This window comes from Sceloporus occidentalis, unplaced genomic scaffold (genome assembly GCF_023333645.1).
Source record: "Sceloporus occidentalis isolate IW3139 unplaced genomic scaffold, rSceOcc1.0.p SCAF_37, whole genome shotgun sequence".
NCBI classification, from domain to species: Eukaryota; Metazoa; Chordata; class Lepidosauria; order Squamata; family Phrynosomatidae; genus Sceloporus; species Sceloporus occidentalis.
The window spans coordinates 6,244,185-6,262,783 of NW_028317017.1; the positions used below are offsets into that span (position 1 = coordinate 6,244,185).

Here is an 18,599-nt window from a genome sequence, read left to right on the forward strand (position 1 = left end):
TGGGTATTTGAAGTGCTTTTATTTTAACTCTTTGTTGAGATTTTTGAGAAATTTTAGCACTTGCTCAAAATACCGTATTTGCTCGATTATAAGACGAGGTTTTCTAATCGGGGTCGTCTTCTAATCAGACCTCAAATAGAGTCTGATTAGGAGACTAAGATCCAGATCCCCCGCACCGCTGCAGGGGACCTGGATCCTCCTGTCTCACCCCCCCCCCCATCATACACACTTACCGGTGCTTCCTGCTGTATTGCCGGGGCAGCGGGTTGACGTCTACGCGATCCGCGTAGACAACGTCCGCTGCAGCCGGAAGGAGGTGTGGCTAGCAGCGGGGGTTGTCTGCGTCCGTCGCGCAAACCTTCCCCGACTGTCAGAGATCAGAGTTCCCCGCACCGGTGCGGGGAACTCTGATCTCTGACAGCCGGGGAAAGTATACGCGACGGACGCATACAAACCCCCGCTGCCAACTCCACCTCCTTCCGGCTGCAGCAGAAGGCGACGTCAACCCGCTGCCCCGGCTGGAAGCACCGGTAAGAGAGGGCTGAGAGGGGAGGGGAGAGTGTGTGTGTGTGTGTGTGTTAGTTAAATGGGGGTATAGGGTGTGTGTGTGTGTGTGTGTGTGTGTGTGTTAAATGGGGGCATAGGGCATTTCTGGAGTGGCGTTAAGGGGGCATTTAATAGAGCACTCTGCCTCCTGAAATGCCTTATACACCTATATGCCACTCTGCCCCATAATATGCATTTTAACCCCCTAAATGCCAGAGTGGCATATAGGGGTATAAGGCATTTCTGGAGGCAGAGTGCTCTATACAATGCCTTTTAACTCCCTTAATGCCACTCTGCCTCCTGAAATGCCTTATACCTCCCTATATGCCACTCTGCCCCATAATATGCATTTTAACCCCCTAAATGCCAGAATGGGATATAGGGGTATAAGGCATTTCTGGAGGCAGAGTGGCATATAGGGGTATAAGGCATTTCTGGAGGCAGAGTGGCACATAGGGGGTCAAAAGGCATACCATGGGGCACAGTGGCATATAGAGGGTTAAAAGGCATATCATGGGCCACAGTGCCATATTGGAGTGGCAAGCCTGGGGGCAGATGTGCGTAACTGGGGGACAGGTTGGAAAATACAAGAAATAAAAACAAAAAAAATATTTTTCTCAATCATAGCTTTTATTAAAAAAAATAGTTTACATGAATTAACATTTACTGGTAAAACTTTTTTCCTTTAGGGTCGTCTTATATTCAGGCTTTTTCTTTTTTTCCTAAGTTAATATTCAGATTTTGGGGGGTCGTCTTATAATCAGGGTCGTCTTATAATCGAGCAAATACGGTAATAAACTTTATTTTATTTTATTTTTTCAATACTTTTTTTTTTTTTTATATTTTTTTTTTTTTACACATTTTGCTGGTACTGGATGGTTCATCTAGTGACATCACTGCATAATTATTTTTAAATGTTAGCACTTTTAATTTTTTCCATATTTTTTTTTTTTTTTATATTTTACTAATCACATTGTGATTAGAAAGCTGGGCTCCATTGACTTGCATGGTTGAATGCAGTACCTGTATTCAACCTGCAAGTGGAGCCAGAGTTCTCTAGACCATCTAGCGAACTTTAAAAACTTGTTTGTTTCTTTTACAGGGCGGCCGCCATCTTGCTGATGGCGAAGAACACCGGCAGCTGCGGCTGTGACCGCTCTCCGGAGCGGTCACAGCCCACCCAGAGGTAAGTGTTTGTGTCGCTGGATGCCTCCTGATCGTTGATCGCCTCCTAAACGCTTTTAAAACGGGCGTCCGCCGCCATACAATGTATGGCAGCTGTTGACGCCTCGGGGAGGGGCCAGACCCGATGCCGATCTCGGCCTTGCTGAATGCCTCGACATCGAGGCATTACAGTAACGCCGTTTAAGCGAAGAAAGTGATCGTTGATCACTTTCTAAGCTTATTTTACTTTTTGACGGTTCAGGACCGTCAAAGGTCATTTAGTGACCTTCATGTCATGACGGTCCTGAACCGGCAAAGGTCGCGAAGGGGTTAATTCCCACGAGTGGCTTGGTGTGTGTGTATGTTTATATAACACCAGAAGACTTTAGCATCCCTTACTTCTGTGTATTTAGTCACTAGTAAGATTGCATTTGAATGGATGACTCATATGCTTGTTAAGTGTGCTTATTGGCAATAACCGTTTTATATAGCGCCGTCATATTCAGCAGCGCTGTACAATGGATAAACAGGATGTAACAGGCAGTAAATAACATAACAATTGACCTTACAGAAACAGTGTGGAGGGGCCTGCAGCCTGCTCAAACCATCTCACAATATAGAGAGGATAACCTAGAGATTATCGTTTGTTTAAGCAAGCGCTGGTTATTCGTGTATGATATTTAAGCGCTCGTGTCTTTCCAGCGGAGATACTGTCACACGAACAACAGAAGCATCCTTCTCCCCTCAGAGGCCATGTTTAAATACCACATCTGTTTAAGCATGTACAATTCTATTAATATCAAAGACTGATGGATAAACCAAATGTGAAAGAAGAGTTATATGCAGTAAATTGGAGGGAAACCATCTGCCTTTCGATTTGGGAAGGGTTATATTGAAGGAACTGCCATTTTTTTTGGGGGGGGGGGCAGGACAGTCAATAATGGATATCTACTAAGTGGCAGCCTGTCTGAAAACAGAAGTTCTTTACAGAGGTGGCCAACTCTGCCTATTAGGACAATATTTTATTATTATTAATAATAATAATGGCACTTTGGCGTGTTCAACAAGCTCTGCATCCTGATCACTGTGTGAACCTCAGGGAGGGCGATCAAAGGGAGCAGAGGGGGAAAAAAAAACCAAAAAAAAAAACATTACAAATGTTTAATAAATGAGTGTGCTTGTCTATCAATTATCCCTCCCCCTCGTATTTTATAGTGGGATCAGTTGAAGGGTTAAGTATATTTATAGGCATATTTCATAGGTGAGAGGGTGCATGAAACACAGCATTATTTATACCCCATTAGATATCTGCTGTGGATTTACGCATTTTACTTCATCTACAATAAAAGGATTTTTTTTTTTTATACCACATCATTTCGGTGAGCTGGCATTTGTTATATCTTTTGGGACATTTCTGTGAATCACCACAGATATTTTCAATGTAGAACCTCCATAATACGCGACACAAACGCAGTTATTGATATATTGTTGCCATAGATACTGAAAACGCATCTTAAAAGTGTGTTATTTGAATGCGATTCATACTTCAGAGTGCAATTAATAATTTGTCTAAGTGGACCAGCTCTTTTAATCAGTCTAATTTTGTGACTGCAATGTCAAGCAAGATATAAATTGCAGGCACAATTGTAAATAATGATATGGCTTAATGCTTTACTTTGTTGGAAGTTGAACGAGATGCATGGGCTTCTATGGTTAACATTATATGGCTACAGGGAGTTTTAGATCACGACAAAATTAAAAAAAGCCTCAATGTTCTCAGAGTTAACCATTTTTAAGTTCAACATTAAAGGGATCTGGCCCATAACTATGCCAAATGTGATATGTCTTTCAAAAAACCCCCCACAGGTTTAAGTATGTTTAAAAAAAATAAATAAAAAACCGCCTCAACCCACTCCAAAAAGGCAAAGTAATCAAAGTCACTCACCCACCTTCACTAACAAGCTCACTGCTGTCTGACTGCTTGCACGAGATGATCTTCTCTACCAGTTGGTTATAGCTACAGTTACCAACGGCTTTCACCACCTCAGTAATCTAAAAGAGAGAAAGCAAAACAAGCCCCCAATAGGCAATGGGAAAAACGCTAAGTACGCACAAAGAGTCTGCATCAGATTTACAAATATAAACATTGAGTTGAAATGAAATGAAAGACCACATAACATCACACAGCGGGGTCATCGAGTGCTGAGGCACAGGGTGCGTAAAAGTCACAAATACTCTGCTGATTCCATAGCGGAAGAGTTTGAAACTTCCAATGGCATTAATATCCATACAAAAACTGTGCGGTGGGAGCTTCATAGAATCAGCTTCCATGGCCAAGCAGCTGAATGCAAGTCTAACATCAACAAATACAATATCAGGTGTCGGATCGGGTGGTGTAAAGCACGCCACCACCGGGACAGTGGAAATGTGTTCTGTGTAATGACAAAATCTGCTTCCCTGGCAATCTGATGGGTGACTCTGGGTTTGGTGGATGCCAGAGGAACATTACCTGCCTGACTGCATTGCGCCAGCTGTAAAGTTTGGTGGAGGAGAGATAATGGAATGGGGCTTTTTTTCAGGGGTTGGGGCCCTTACTTCCGGTGAAGGGAAAACATAATGCTCCAGTATACCAAGACATTTTGGACAATGATATGTTTCCAACTTTGTGGGAACAGTTTGGGGAAGACCCTTTTTTATTACAGCATGATTATGCCCCAGTGCACAAAGCAAGGTCAATAAAGACATGGTTGGATGAGTGTGGAAGAACTTGACTGGCCTGAACAGAGCCCTGATCCACCCCATCGAACACCTTTGGGATGAACTGGAAAGGAGATTGCGAGCCAGGCCTTCTCGTCCAACATTAGTGCCTGACCTCAAAAATGCTCTACTGGATGAACGGGCAAAAATCCCCACAGAAACACTGTGACCTAGATGTGGCCTAGAAATAAACTACATGAGTAGATGTACAGCACTTTGATATGATTTAAAATAGAATATTTCTTCAAATACAGCTTGTGCGTTAAAAAGGCAAGCAAAGGAAATGCCATGTGTACCACAATAACACACTGCGACTCAATTGTAAACCTGCTTGTTCAACGTACTTAGGTAATGGGGGGGGGGGGTTGCTGAAGGGACTTGTTGCATACCACTATTTCAGATGCTTGGATCTTTTATGTGGCCCCTTCATAGGATTCCTAAAGATGTATTATACGTTAGTGTGTGCAGCTGGGGTGAAGTGTGCGCTAGCAGGTACTAGATAAGCCTGGATAGCAACCATAAATATTTTTGATCTTTGTGTGTTAAATATGTGTCTGGAGCAAGAATATTACTAGACCCTGACACTTTCCTGGCTCCCTGAAGATTTTGGAGGCTACAGAAATCATTATAATTTATTGCATTCATTCATTACCGTTTTGTTGCAACCCAAATAAAATTACATTCTGTGCCTTCTACAGCTTTCTGGTGCATTTTTTTTTTTATACTCAATGAAAGGCTCACATCTTAGAATCGTGATGCCACTGCAAGGATTAGTAATAATAGGTGATTAATCAAACTTTACTCTCTTATTTTAAAACGTACTTGTCAACTATACTCACTGAAATTGCCCTACAATTAGGCATTACTGATTAAAAGGCTTAAAAGGCACAATAAATGTAAAGGCCGAATTAAATCTAATGGGAGTTAGTCCCTACTTGCGTTAATAAAGGTATTTTTAAACATTATATATATATATATATATATATATTATATATATATATATATGTCTTAAACCTTCCATTAGGACAACAGATATTAGAGTCGACGGTAATAAGACCAATACTTAAATACAGAAGAGTCAGTGATGGATAACATGAACAGTAAAGGGTGCAAAGCGTAGGTTACAAATCAAATGCACAGAATTATGTCTTTAATTTGGCATTTAGAAATAGAAACACAGAATTGGATGACAAATAAAAAAAAAAACCAAAAAAAAAAAACCATCGGTCCATTTTGTATGCCCATTTTAAGCATTGTCATTTTGAAATCTACCTGAGGATCCACCAACCAGCCGTGATATAATGGTATGTCGAGAAGGTCAAAGACAATGCATTCTGGAGTGTACTCGAAGACACTCACTCCGGTGAACTTCACATTAACGTCAAGCCCTGTCTGCAGCTTGTGCAAGATAGCCATGGCATCACTCATATTCTGTAATAAATGGAAAAAGCAACATTACCTTCCATCTACATATGACCTACATAACAATCATTACCGAGCAAACCAGCAAAGAATAAGTGAAAAGAAATATTGAATTATTGTTCTTTTTTTTTTATATAGCTCCAACAGTTTACGCAGCACTTAAAACAATACATAAATTCAAGGGATATGACAAGACAAGAATTGACAGACTAAGACAAACCGATACATTTGGTGGAGAGAGCCCTGCTCGCAAGCTTATAATCTAGAGGGAAATGGGGTGACAAACATAAGGCACAGAGAAAGGGTGAGAGGTAGTGTGGTGGTTGTTATCAGTGACAATGAAGTTCTAGCAGCTAAGATGGTATGCGTCTCTGAAGAAGTGGGTTTTTAGATGTTTCTTGAATGTTGGGAGGGAGGGTGAAAGCTGAAGGTTCTTTGGGAGTAGATTCCAGAGATATGGGAAAGCTGAAGGTTCTTTGGGAGTAGATTCCAGAGATATGGGGCAGCTCGAGTGAAATCTTGTAGACGGGAAAAGGAAAAGGTGATGAGTGAGGAGAGCCTTAGCCCATGGGAAGAACGTAGGGATCGAGTAGGAGAGTATTTGCTTATGAGGGCAGAAATGTACGGAGGAGCAGTATTATGGATGGCCTTATATGTCAGTACCAGGATTTTAAATTTAATTCTAAAGGTAATTGGGAGCCAGTGGAGGGTTTCACAGAGGGGGGACACAGAAGAGGAGCGACGTGCAAGGAAGATAAGCCTAGCAGCAGCATTTAGGATAGACTGTAGAGGAGAGAGTTGAGACAGTGGAGTGCCAACCAGAAGAGTGTTGCAGTAGTCAAGACGGAAAATGATAATTTTTTTAAGAGTTTTTGTGGATTCTTGAGTGAGGAATGGGCAGATACGAGGGACTGAATGTGAGGGATGAAGGAAAGGTTAGAGTCAAGGTTGACCCCAAGGCATGGGGCCTGGTTAGTAGGAGAGATAGTCGTGTTGTTAATGGTGATAGATAATTCAGGTAGTGGAGTGGAGATGGAGGGAGGGAAGATAATGAGTTCAGTTTTAGAAAGATTAAGTGTCAGGTAGCATTATGACATCCATGAAGAAATAGCAGACAAGCAATTGGTAATATGGGACATGAGAGATGGAGAGAGATCAGGAGAAGACAGGTAGATTTGGGTATCATCTGCATATAGATGATACTGGAGGCCAAATGAGTTGATGAAGTATAAAGAGAACAGCAGAGGGCCAAGGACTGAACCTTGGGGGACACCAAACGAACGTGGAAGGGGCGATGATGTCTTGCCAGAGAAGTTGACAGAGAAGGAACGGTTAGACAGATATGGGGAGATCCAGGAGACAGCTGTATCTCAAATGCCTATAGAAGCAAGTGAGTCTAGAAGAAGGTGGTGATCAACAGTCTCAAAAGCAGCAGAGAGATCCAGTAGTATTAGAACAGAGAAGTGACATTTTGCTTTGGCAGAGAGCAAGTCATTTGGAGACTTTTGTTAGAGCTGTTTCAGTAGAGTGAAGGGGTTTGAAACCAGACTGTAGAGGGTCAAGGAGGGAATTAGAGGAGAGGAAGTTGAAATGAAAGGGAAAAAACCCCAGTCTTCAGCCATTTATTAAAACATCACAAAAAATCCTCTACAGAAATTCTCTTTATAACAACCCACGTCCACAGAGGTCCATCCTTACTAACTGGCAGCACATGAGGATGCAAAGCAAATTGTAGACAAATGAAAGCAGCAGGAACGTGATCTTACTATACTACAGATTTGCTATATTGAATTGTAATGATTACGTTTATGAATTCTCCAAGATATGCAATTAGAAACATGATTTAATAATGTCTTTAAACTGTGTTTGTAGCCAATTTTACAGTAATCTAAGTTATAAATCAAATTAAGTAGCAAGACTATATAAACACGGTTGAAAGAAACTGCCTTATAGACACAGATGCTTGTTTAGCAGGGATGTTAGCGCAAGTTAGGACACAGTCTCCTGAGCAAATGCCGACATAACACATCACCCAAAATTTCAAACATATCATATGTGGAAATCCCCCCAAAATAGGTTTTTCTTTTGTCCTGTAATATGTCACGGCTTTCAAAGGGCAGTGTATCTATAACTGGATAATGTTCCCACCAGGGAATTTCACTCTGTCCAAACTCTCTCACTTTAGTTCGCAGTGTTCTAAGATTATTATGGTTAAACATGGGATTGGGTTTCTATGAAAATGAATGGAGGCACATTTACCAAGTTAGTGATATTCATTTTTTGGAGAGGAAAGGACATTTGCCTGTGTTATATAGAAAGGAAGTGTATTTCACCATCATGTATATTAACAAAAGATTGCTACTAGCCAGTTAATAAGAGTTGAGTAAAACTCCTGAAATGAATACTGTGGGCTATAATTAAGATTAACCCAAGTTAGAATAGCTCATGAGCTATTCCAAATGTCAGTTGCCCTCCCCTCATTAAATATGCAATATCTCAGTATTTAGACTAGATCTAACAAAAATTTTGTCTGATCAAACTTGATCTAACGCCGAGCTATCATACTCAATAACAGTTTGTTGAATTTTTTGTTCAGGGGGGCTGGCTACGGGTTAGCCCCCCCCTGAAAAAGATTGTTAATATTGCATATTTTAGAGTAGATCTAACGAAAAAAAACAGTTGATCTAACAAATATCTAACAAATTGAATGATCTTTTGTTAAAATTCATAATAAGGGGGGGCTAACCCGGGGGAGGTCAGGAGACCACCTATTCTACAATGTGCACAACAAATATCATACTCTGGTATGATTGTGTAAATAAGAATATATTAGTGATATTAATACGAACCAATTAGTATCAGAGCTACTATATTAAGTCTTAATCTACTATATTAAGTTCATATCTGTGATATAAAATAATGCAATCCTGGCCAGGATGCTCGGTATCATTAACAGGACTAGTACTTCTCTCTGGCTTTGAACCAGTCATGTGATATTTGGGTGTAATTAATTACCTATATAAGCAACACTGAGCTGGTTTATGACAATGTCAATGAACTCAGCTCTTTGGCTTATATTTAGATCAAATGATCTTGCTGGATGATTTGGAAAGAGACATTATATAGTTTACCACAAGACACAATAAGTAGAACACATATGCATACTAAATATACAGTTATCTTTTATCATAGCTGGGAAGTGAGAAGGGTCATTTAGCTTTTACCTGCTCATAGTTCAGGCGCTGAACTTCAGAAATCTCTTTTGGTTTTGCCTCAAGAATGTAGTCTCCTGTGAAAGAATGGACAATGCTTACAATCACTCATATTATTGGTTATCATCAGGTTATTGATGAGATATCTCAAATATACGCTAGGTATACAAAGTACAAACATTATCAAGGGTATCCCAAACTTAGGAGACTTTTTTGAATGTAAGCCATCAAAATGTATTTACATTACACTTATACATAAATTCATATTTTATATTAATATACATACACGACAGACAATCTCTAAGTCCAATCTTAACTGCAGTATGACCTCAACATGACATCTCTTTCAAAGCAGACTGTGCTTGTTATGAGGAGAATATTTGCCCTTTATGGCAAATTTCTCTGCAAAAATCTGGCCCTGAGTGATGCATAGTTCAAACAGTGAAATGGCTTTTCCATCTAATTGATGTAAACGCTCCTGTGATTTTGGTCTTTACTCAATAAAACCAAGTAAGAAGCAGAATGTATTAGAATTACCATAGTTTATATATAGAGCACTGTGTTATACCACTTAGAAGCCACTTTCATTTCTATTGAAGGGCTGAAACAGGACTTAAATTTAAGAAACAGAAGAGATGTATATATACACAATAGACATAACAGGGAGAATAAACATCTATACAAGATATTTTTGAAATGTTTGAACGGAATAAGTTCCGTGTTATTCAATGTATTCCTCAATTCAGATGTTTTTCGATGCTAACAATAATAGCTGTGGCTATAGAGCACTCACAGATTATCACAATGCTTTATGGTCATAAAAGCACAAGCTATTCATTTTCTTTGGAACAAAGCCGCACTTTTCAAAAAGGTACAAACTGTGCTCAGGTAGGAAGAAGGTGATCTGACAATGTGTGTATATGTTGCTCTTTGATCCTCCAACGGGAAATAAACAAAATGGAAAATTTGAAAAAAAAAAAATGTTGTGGGAACGCTAACGGTGTTGCTCCATTTCCAAAAATATTAACTGCATAAATAAAGAATAAAATATCAGATATGTTAATGTTTAACAGTTTAATCCCACACAAGCACAAACATCTTAAACTTTCTACAGCTCCAAAAAGTTTCTGTAGGAAAATGTATAATGTAGAGTTGAATCAGTGCAAATTCTCAAAAGGCCAGAACTAAAACAACTACTTTCCTGCAAACTATCCCTCTAGTGAGTAAGCCCCATCGTTTTACATAATTAAAGAATTATTAAGACACCGTGAATAAACCTAAAATCACGTGTGTTACAGGGTCACCGTACCCAAGGCTGGGTACCCCTGTTTGAGGGCTGAGGAATCACCAGTCAGTCCCTCATACGGATAGCACTCAACTATCCCTGGATCATCCAGACCACCATTCGTAGTAAACCAAGAAGAACTCTGTTTATTACAAACACACAGAATTTATATACAATCTCAATGCAATGTGTACCGAACCCAATCCCCAATCCCATCAGCCACATCCCATCACAAATCCCATCAGTATACAGGGGATGTATCAGGTGAGGGGATTACAGAATACAATGGGTTCCCCCACCTGTGTTATCCCCCCTGTAGTGCGGGTGCCATCTGGGCAGACAGGGCTGTGTTGGCTGATTAAGAGCCCCAGCCAGATTATAGGATTGTCTCTTTGAAGGCTGGAGCTGCAGCCACATCAGTCTCTGGGCTGGTTACACAATAATACACAATATAATATATTACCGGGTCACGGTATACGGAACCGGACACAAAAGTGCTCCGTGACCCGGCTAAACTTCATATGACACATGAGCAAGTTAGCCTGGCCCTGTCACAACGTGTTGCTGTGATAAAGTGAAATGAATAAATATACAATAAATAATACCGTATTTGCTCGATTATAAGACGACCCTGATTATAAGACGACCCCCCAAAATCTGAATATTAACTTAGGAAAAAAAGAAAAAGCCTGAATATAAGACGACCCTAAAGGAAAAAAAGTTTTACCAGTAAATGTTAATTCATGTAAACTATTTTTTTTTAAATAAAAGCTATGATTGAGAAAAATATTTTTTTTGTTTTTATTTCCTTGTATTTTCCAACCTGTCCTCCAGTTATGCACATCTGCCCCCAGGCTTGCCACACCAATATGGCACTGTGGCCCATGATATGCCTTTTAACCCTCTATATGCCACTGTGCCCCATGGTATGCCTTTTGACGCCCTATGTGCCACTCTGCCTCCAGAAATGCCTTATACCCCTATATCCCATTCTGGCATTTAGGGGGTTAAAAGGCATATTATGGGGCAGAGTGGCATATAGGGAGGTATAAGGCATTTCAAGAGGCAGAGTGCTCTATTAAATGCCCCTTTAACGCCACTCTGCCTCTTGAAATGCCTTATACCTCCCTATATGCCACTCTGCCCCATAATATGCCTTTTAACCCACTAAGTGCCAGAGTGGCATATAGGGGTATAAGGCATTCCAGAAATGCCCTATGCCCCCATTTAACACACACACACACGCACACACTTACCGGTGCTTCCAATGTCCTGCTGTATTGCCAGAGCATTTGCTCTGAAAAAAAACCTCGTCTTATAATCGAGCAAATACGGTACTTCCCAAAAAAGACCGCAGCTGCCCAAACAACACTCTTCCTCAGGGTGTAGAAATATAGACAAACCAAAAATGTATGGGGTGCAGGTACATATGAAAAGAAAAAAAACAATACAAGTGTAGAGTGTTTGATCATACAAAGAATTTATCATACTCCATTCTGATGGGTCTGAATCATCCTTTTCACTTGTGAGTGCAATACACCACTTTCAATGAATATTGATCAAACACTCTACACTATATTATATTGTTTTTTTTCTTTTCACATGTACCTGCTCCCCATACGTTTTTTTGGTTTGTCTAAAGAATTAAGGAAAGACTGGGCTTTCAACAGCTTAAGCCCTTCCTTACCAAGTGCCATAATTACAGTATGTTTTTTGCCATATGTGGGTTTAATCAAGATTCTCATTTTCCTTGTTTGATGTACCCACACAAAATTACACATCCTTTGCATCCCTGTAAAAACATCTATACTAAAATAAAAAAAAGGAATTTTTTTTGCAATTTCCTTAGAATCTCTTCTACACAGTAGCTGCCACTGATGAACAATACCTCAGTTTATGCTTGGCAACATCCCCCGATTACAGACATACAGCCTACATGCATATTTTTGTAATGTTCTAGAGTGCCACATCTACCCCTTATATAGTACCCTATAGGCTAGTATTTTTAATACTTAATAGTTTTAGAGGTGAACAGGCGCAAGGGTTTATGTTTACATGTAGTGCTAGGGCAAGTAAGGGCTTTTATGTATTATTTTGCATTTTTAGTGCAATATGGTCGTACATTTTTTGTATGCCAGTGATGTCACAATGTTAAATTCAGCTGCATACTTGAACAGTGTCTTCAAAGCGCTGTGTAATTTAAAAGGCATAATCCAGCCATTATATGTCCTTTAATGTTTAGTCCCTTTAATTTTCTTGTGGTTTGGTTTACAAATGCAGGGGAGATTCTCCAGAAAACCCCCAAAATGCATTTGCCCCTCTCCTCCCTGCACCGGATACACTCACATCTATCACTGGCTCAGAGCTTAGAACGCCGTTCAGACGCCGGTTCAATAGGCACATTTTCCCCATCACTGATTGATCATTGTATGTGCTGTTCGGCAACAACACACAAAATCTCTATAAATTAAAAAACGTATGTCACCTTGGGAATTGTCACGTTCGGCAGGGCTTAAGTTGAACGGCCAGTCATAGCGCAGTTGCTGGACTATGAATGGACTGTTGTTTTAAGTACTGTACAGAAAGAACTGCAGCATGTCCTGCTCAGCCATACTTGGGAACTTCCCATGGTAGATTTCCTTAGCGCTCTCCCTGTTTAGCGGGTAGGGTAAAGCAGGGAGTATGTGGGGTTAGATGCCACTGCCAGAAGATCCAGGCTTCATCTGGCAACTCTGGTTTAAAACCGGAGCGTTCCCAGGTATGTGCTCAGTACTGGTGGTTTCACAGTGGGATATAGCTCAATGTGGGAAAACGTGGTGATAAAGTTCCCGGTAACAAATTTGTCAGGATATACCGTATTTGCTCGATTATAAGACGACCCTGATTATAAGACGACCCCCCAAAATCTGAATATTAACTTAGGAAAAAAAAAAAAGCCTGAATATAAGACGACCCTAAAGGAAAAAAGTTTTACCAGTAAATGTTAATTCATGTAAACTATTTTTTTTAATAAAAGCTATGATTGAGAAAAATATTTTTTTTGTTTTTATTTCTTGTATTTTCCAACCTGTCCCCCAGTTACGCACATCTGCCCCCAGGCTTGCCACTCCAATATGGCACTGTGGCCCATGATATGCCTTTTAACCCTCTATATGCCACTGTGCCCCATGGTATGCCTTTTGACCCCCTATGTGCCACTCTGCCTCCAGAAATGCCTTATACCCCTATATGCCACTCTGCCTCCAGAAATGCCTTATACCCCTATATCCCATTCTGGCATTTAGGGGGTTAAAATGCATATTATGGGGCAGAGTGGCATATAGGGAGGTATAAGGCATTTCAGGAGGCAGAGTGGCATTAAGGGAGTTAAGGGACATTTACGACTGCGAACATTGTTAGATGAAAGAGTTCCATTTTATTTAGTGGAACAAAACACTGATCACATTATTCTTCACGATATTCTGGTAAGAAACTTTTATTTCTTTATTAATTCATGTAGACTATTTTTTTCCATATTTAATAAAAGCTATGATTGAGACATATTTGGTTTTTATTTCCTTTCATTTGACAACCTACCCCCGAGTTATGCACCTCTGACCCCAGGCTTGCCACTCTGCCCCCCTGATATGCCTTCTAACCCCCTATATGCCACTCTGCCTCCAGAAAAGCCTTATGCCCCACGATATGCCACTCTGCCTCCCTGATATGCTTTATACCCTCTCTTTATACCCTCACTCTGCATCCAGAAATGCCTTATACCCCTATATGCCACTCTGTCCCATGATATGCCTTCTAACCCCCTATATGCCACTCTGCCATATAGGGGGTTAAAAGGCATATCATGGGACAGAGTGGCATATAGGGGGGTATAAGGCATTTCTGGAGGCAGAGTGGCATAAAGGGGGTTAAAAGGCATATCATGGGGCACTCTGCCTACAGAAAAGCCTTATGCCCCCTATATGCCACTCTGCCTCCCCAATATGCTTTATACCCTCCTATATGCCCCTCTGCCCCATGACATCCCTTTTAACTTCCTTTATGCCACTCTGCCTCCAGATATGCCGTTGACCCCCTATATGTCACTCTGCATCCAAAAATGCCTTATACCCCTATATGCCACTCTGGCATATAGGGGGTTAAAAGGCATATCATGGGACAGAGTGGCATATAGGGGGGTATAAGGCATTTCTGGAGGCAGAGTTGCATAAAGGGGGTTAAAAGGCATATCATGGGGCACTCTGCCTCCAGAAAAGCCTTATACCCCCCTATATGCCACTCTGCCTCCCTGATATGCCTCAACCCTCCTATATGCCACTCTGTCCCATGACATGCCTTCTAACCCCCTATATGCCACTCTGCCATATAGGAGGTTAAAAGGCATATCATGGGACATTTTTGTTTACTTTATATGGCAAGCCGATCCAGCTTGCCATATTAAATAAAAAATAATATATGCCACTCTGTCCCATGATATGCCTTCTAACCCCCTATATGCCACTCTGCCATATAGGGGGTTAAAAGGCATATCATGGGACAGAGTGGCATATAGGGGGTATAAGGCTTTTCTGGAGGCAGAGTGGCATGAAGGGGGTTAAAAGGCATATCATGGGGCACTCTGCCTCCAGAAAAGCCTTATGCCCCCTATATGCCACTCTGCCTCCCCGATATGCTTTATACCCTCCTATATGCTCCTCTGCCCCATGATATACCTTTTAACCCCCTTTATCCCACTCTGCCTCCAGATATGCCTTTTGACCCCCTATATGTCACTCTGCATCCAGAAATGCCTTATACCCCTATATGCAACTCTGGCATATAGGGGGTTAAAAGGCATATCATGGGACAGAGTGGCATATAGGGGGGTATAAGGCATTTCTGGAGGCAGAGTGGCATATAGGGGGACACACTTACATACACACACATGCCGATTTTTTTTGTTTTTAACAAATACAAAAAACATTATACAGTACAAAAAATACATTATTTTACTCACCTTCTACTTCTCTTGACTTCCTGGTAGCTGCACACTGTTCTCCTCTATGCTGACAGGATGCCACTGACCTGACATCCGGTGCTGCAGCAGTCTGAGTGCGAGGGGGCGGAGCTTCCACCTCACGCTGCTCCCATCACTATGCAGCCATCAGACTGCTGGGAATGTAATCTAAACGGCCGGTGCGTGCTGATGCCGCCGGCCGGAGCTACTTTAACACTTTTTTTTTAATTTATATGGTAAGCTGGATCGGCTTGCCATATAAAGTAAAAAAAAAGTATTAAAGCAGAGCCGGCCGGCGGCATCAGCACGCATCGGCCGTTCAGATTACATTCCCAGCAATCTGATGGCCGCATAGTGATGGGAGCAGCGTGAGGGGTGAAAGGTCAGTGCGAGGGGGCGGAGCTTTCACCCCTCACACTGCTCCCATCACTAGACGGCCATCGCACACGGCTGCTGGGTGCTGATGCCGGCCGGCCGCATCAGCACCCAGCGGCCGCTTTGATTAGATTTCGGGAAGCCTGGGGGGCAATTGCCCCCCTGCCCAGCCCACCCCTGGCACCGAGGGAGGCGTTCATTGCCATTTGCAGCCGCTCAGCGGCTGTCTTCATGGTAAGTCTGCCGGCCGCCCAGCCCACGGACCTTCCGGCCCACCGGGAAATTTCCCGGTATCCCGGTGGGCCAGTCCGGCCCTGCATAGAAATGCGTCAGGAAAGGTTGGTATAGAGCAGGAATAAGTCATAATCATTAAGGTAACATTTAGATTCTGCCCTAAAAGGAATATTAGCGCAACCAAAAAAAAGTTGTAGTAATAACTTACAAAAAGTCATTGCTTGCACGCGTGATACATACTTCACGTGGATGACTTAGCAAACTTAGCATTAGTTTGTTTCTGCTCTAACGGCAGAAGGTTGCCAGCTATCTTTGTAGAGTTCAAAAACCAGCCACGCCAGAGAAATAGCAAAATGCCACAAAAAGCAAATGAGAGGTTTCTCTTCATGGTAGTAATCAGTATGCTATAAATAGAATATAAATTGCTGCTCTCTGCAAGCTACAATTCAACAACGTCTGTACCACTGAGCAAAGCAAAGATGCACCTCGGTATATTTGTTGAGATCTATTGTTACAGTTCATTAAAGCTAACAGCAGCCTCGAGTCCTAGGACCTATCCAATGAAACAGTTGCCAAAAGAAACAATATGCTGCAGACTGACCCGAGTTATATAGTTATATTTAGACTAGACACTCCGAGCCCACCCCCGAGCCTGAGATCACTCCCACGGAGTGATCCTGTAGGCTGAAAACGCGGTTGCTGATAAACCAGCAATCGTGTTTTCAGCTGCCACAGGCAGCTTCAGGGAAGGGGGTTGTGTGTGTGGACAAGTGTGGGGACCTGACCCAACACCCCCCAGCTGCCTGATCGCTCCATGAGAGCGACAGTGCAGCGTTAACCCCTTCAATGCCGCGGCATTTTAGGGGTTAATTCCCGTTTTGTACGGGGCTCTGCTGCTGGTGGTCTGCCTGGAAGCCCAGACAGACCAGCAACAGCAAAAACGAGCCCCCACAAGCCCTTTGATGATTCCTGTAGGCATGGAAGCCTATAGCAGTCATCAGAGACTCCCCCTGCAATGGCTCATCTATAGACCAGCAATTGTGTCCCAGCTGCCAGAAGCAGCTTCAGGGACAGGGGAGAGGGTTCTTTGGTCTCCCCATGAGTGTGGAGACCAGCCCCAACACCCAGGGCCGGACTGGCCCACCGGGATACCGGGAAATTTCCCGGTGGGCCGGAAGGTCAGTGGGCTGGGCGGCCGGCAGACTTACCATGAAGACAGCCGCTGAGCGGCTGCAAATGGCAATGAACGCCTCCCTCGGTGCCAGGGGCGGGCTGGGCAGGGGGGCAATTGCCCCCCAGGCTTCCCGAAATCTAATCAAAGCGGCCGCTGGGTGCTGATGCGGCCGGCCGGCATCAGCACCCAGCAGCCGTGTGCGATGGCCGTCTAGTGATGGGAGCAGTGTGAGGGGTGAAAGCTCCGCCCCCTCGCACTGACCTTTCACCCCTCACGCTGCTCCCATCACTATTCGGCCATCAGATTGCTGGGAATGTAATCTGAACGGCCGATGCGTGCTGATGCCGCCGGCCGGCTCTGCTTTAATACTTTTTTTTTACTTTATATGGCAAGCCGATCCAGCTTACCATATAAATTAAAAAAAAAGTGTTAAAATAGCTCCGGCCGGCGGCATCAGCACGCACCGGCCGTTTAGATTACATTCCCAGCAGTCTGATGGCTGCATAGTGATGGGAGCAGCGTGAGGTGGAAGCTCCGCCCCCTCGCACTCAGACTGCTGCAGCACCGGATGTCAGGTCAGTGGCATCCTGTCAGCATAGAGGAGAACAGTGTGCAGCTACCAGGAAGTCAAGAGAAGTAGAAGGTGAGTAAAATAATGTATTTTTTGTACTGTATAATGTTTTTTGTATTTGTTAAAAACAAAAAAAAAAATCGGCATGTGTGTGTATGTAAGTGTGTCCCCCTATATGCCACTCTGCCTCCAGAAATGCCTTATACCCCCCTATATGCCACTCTGTCCCATGATATGCCTTTTAACCCCCTATATGCCAGAGTTGCATATAGGGGTATAAGGCATTTCTGGATGCAGAGTGACATATAGGGGGTCAAAAGGCATATCTGGAGGCAGAGTGGGATAAAGGGGGTTAAAAGGTATATCATGGGGCAGAGGAGCATATAGGAGGGTATAAAGCATATCGGGGAGGCAGAGTGGCATATAGGGGGCATAAGGCTTTTCTGGAGGCAGAGTGCCCCATGATATGCCTTTTAACCCCCTTCATGCCACTCTGCCTCCAGAAAAGCCTTATACCCCCTATATGCCACTCTGTCCCATGATATGCCTTTTAACCCCCTATATGGCAGAGTGGCATATAGGGGGTTAGAAGGCATATCATGGGACAGAGTGGCATATATTATTTTTTATTTAATATGGCAAGCTGGATCGGCTTGCCATATAAAGTAAACAAAAATGTCCCATGATATGCCTTTTAACCTCCTATATGGCAGAGTGGCATATAGGGGGTTAGAAGGCATATCATGGGACAGAGTGGCATATAGGGGTATAAGGCATTTCTGGATGCAGAGTGAGGGTATAAAGAGAGGGTATAAAGCCTATCAGGGAGGCAGAGTGGCATATAGTGGGGCATAAGGCTTTTCTGG

At 42.6% G+C, this 18,599-nt stretch overlaps 1 protein-coding gene across 1 annotated transcript in view; it reads right to left on the bottom strand.

Annotated features, from left to right (window-relative positions):
- The window catches only part of LOC149297775 (ubiquitin carboxyl-terminal hydrolase MINDY-2-like), a 40,058-nt gene that overhangs the window by 13,185 nt on the left and 8,274 nt on the right, over window positions 1-18,599 (bottom strand). The window contains exons 3-5 of the mRNA XM_089488272.1: window positions 9,114-9,178; window positions 5,740-5,898; window positions 3,660-3,762 (exon numbers count right to left, since the gene is read on the bottom strand). Of these exons, the coding sequence (XP_089344398.1) occupies window positions 3,660-3,762; window positions 5,740-5,898; window positions 9,114-9,178 (327 nt within the window). The remainder of the gene's footprint in view (window positions 1-3,659; window positions 3,763-5,739; window positions 5,899-9,113; window positions 9,179-18,599) is intronic.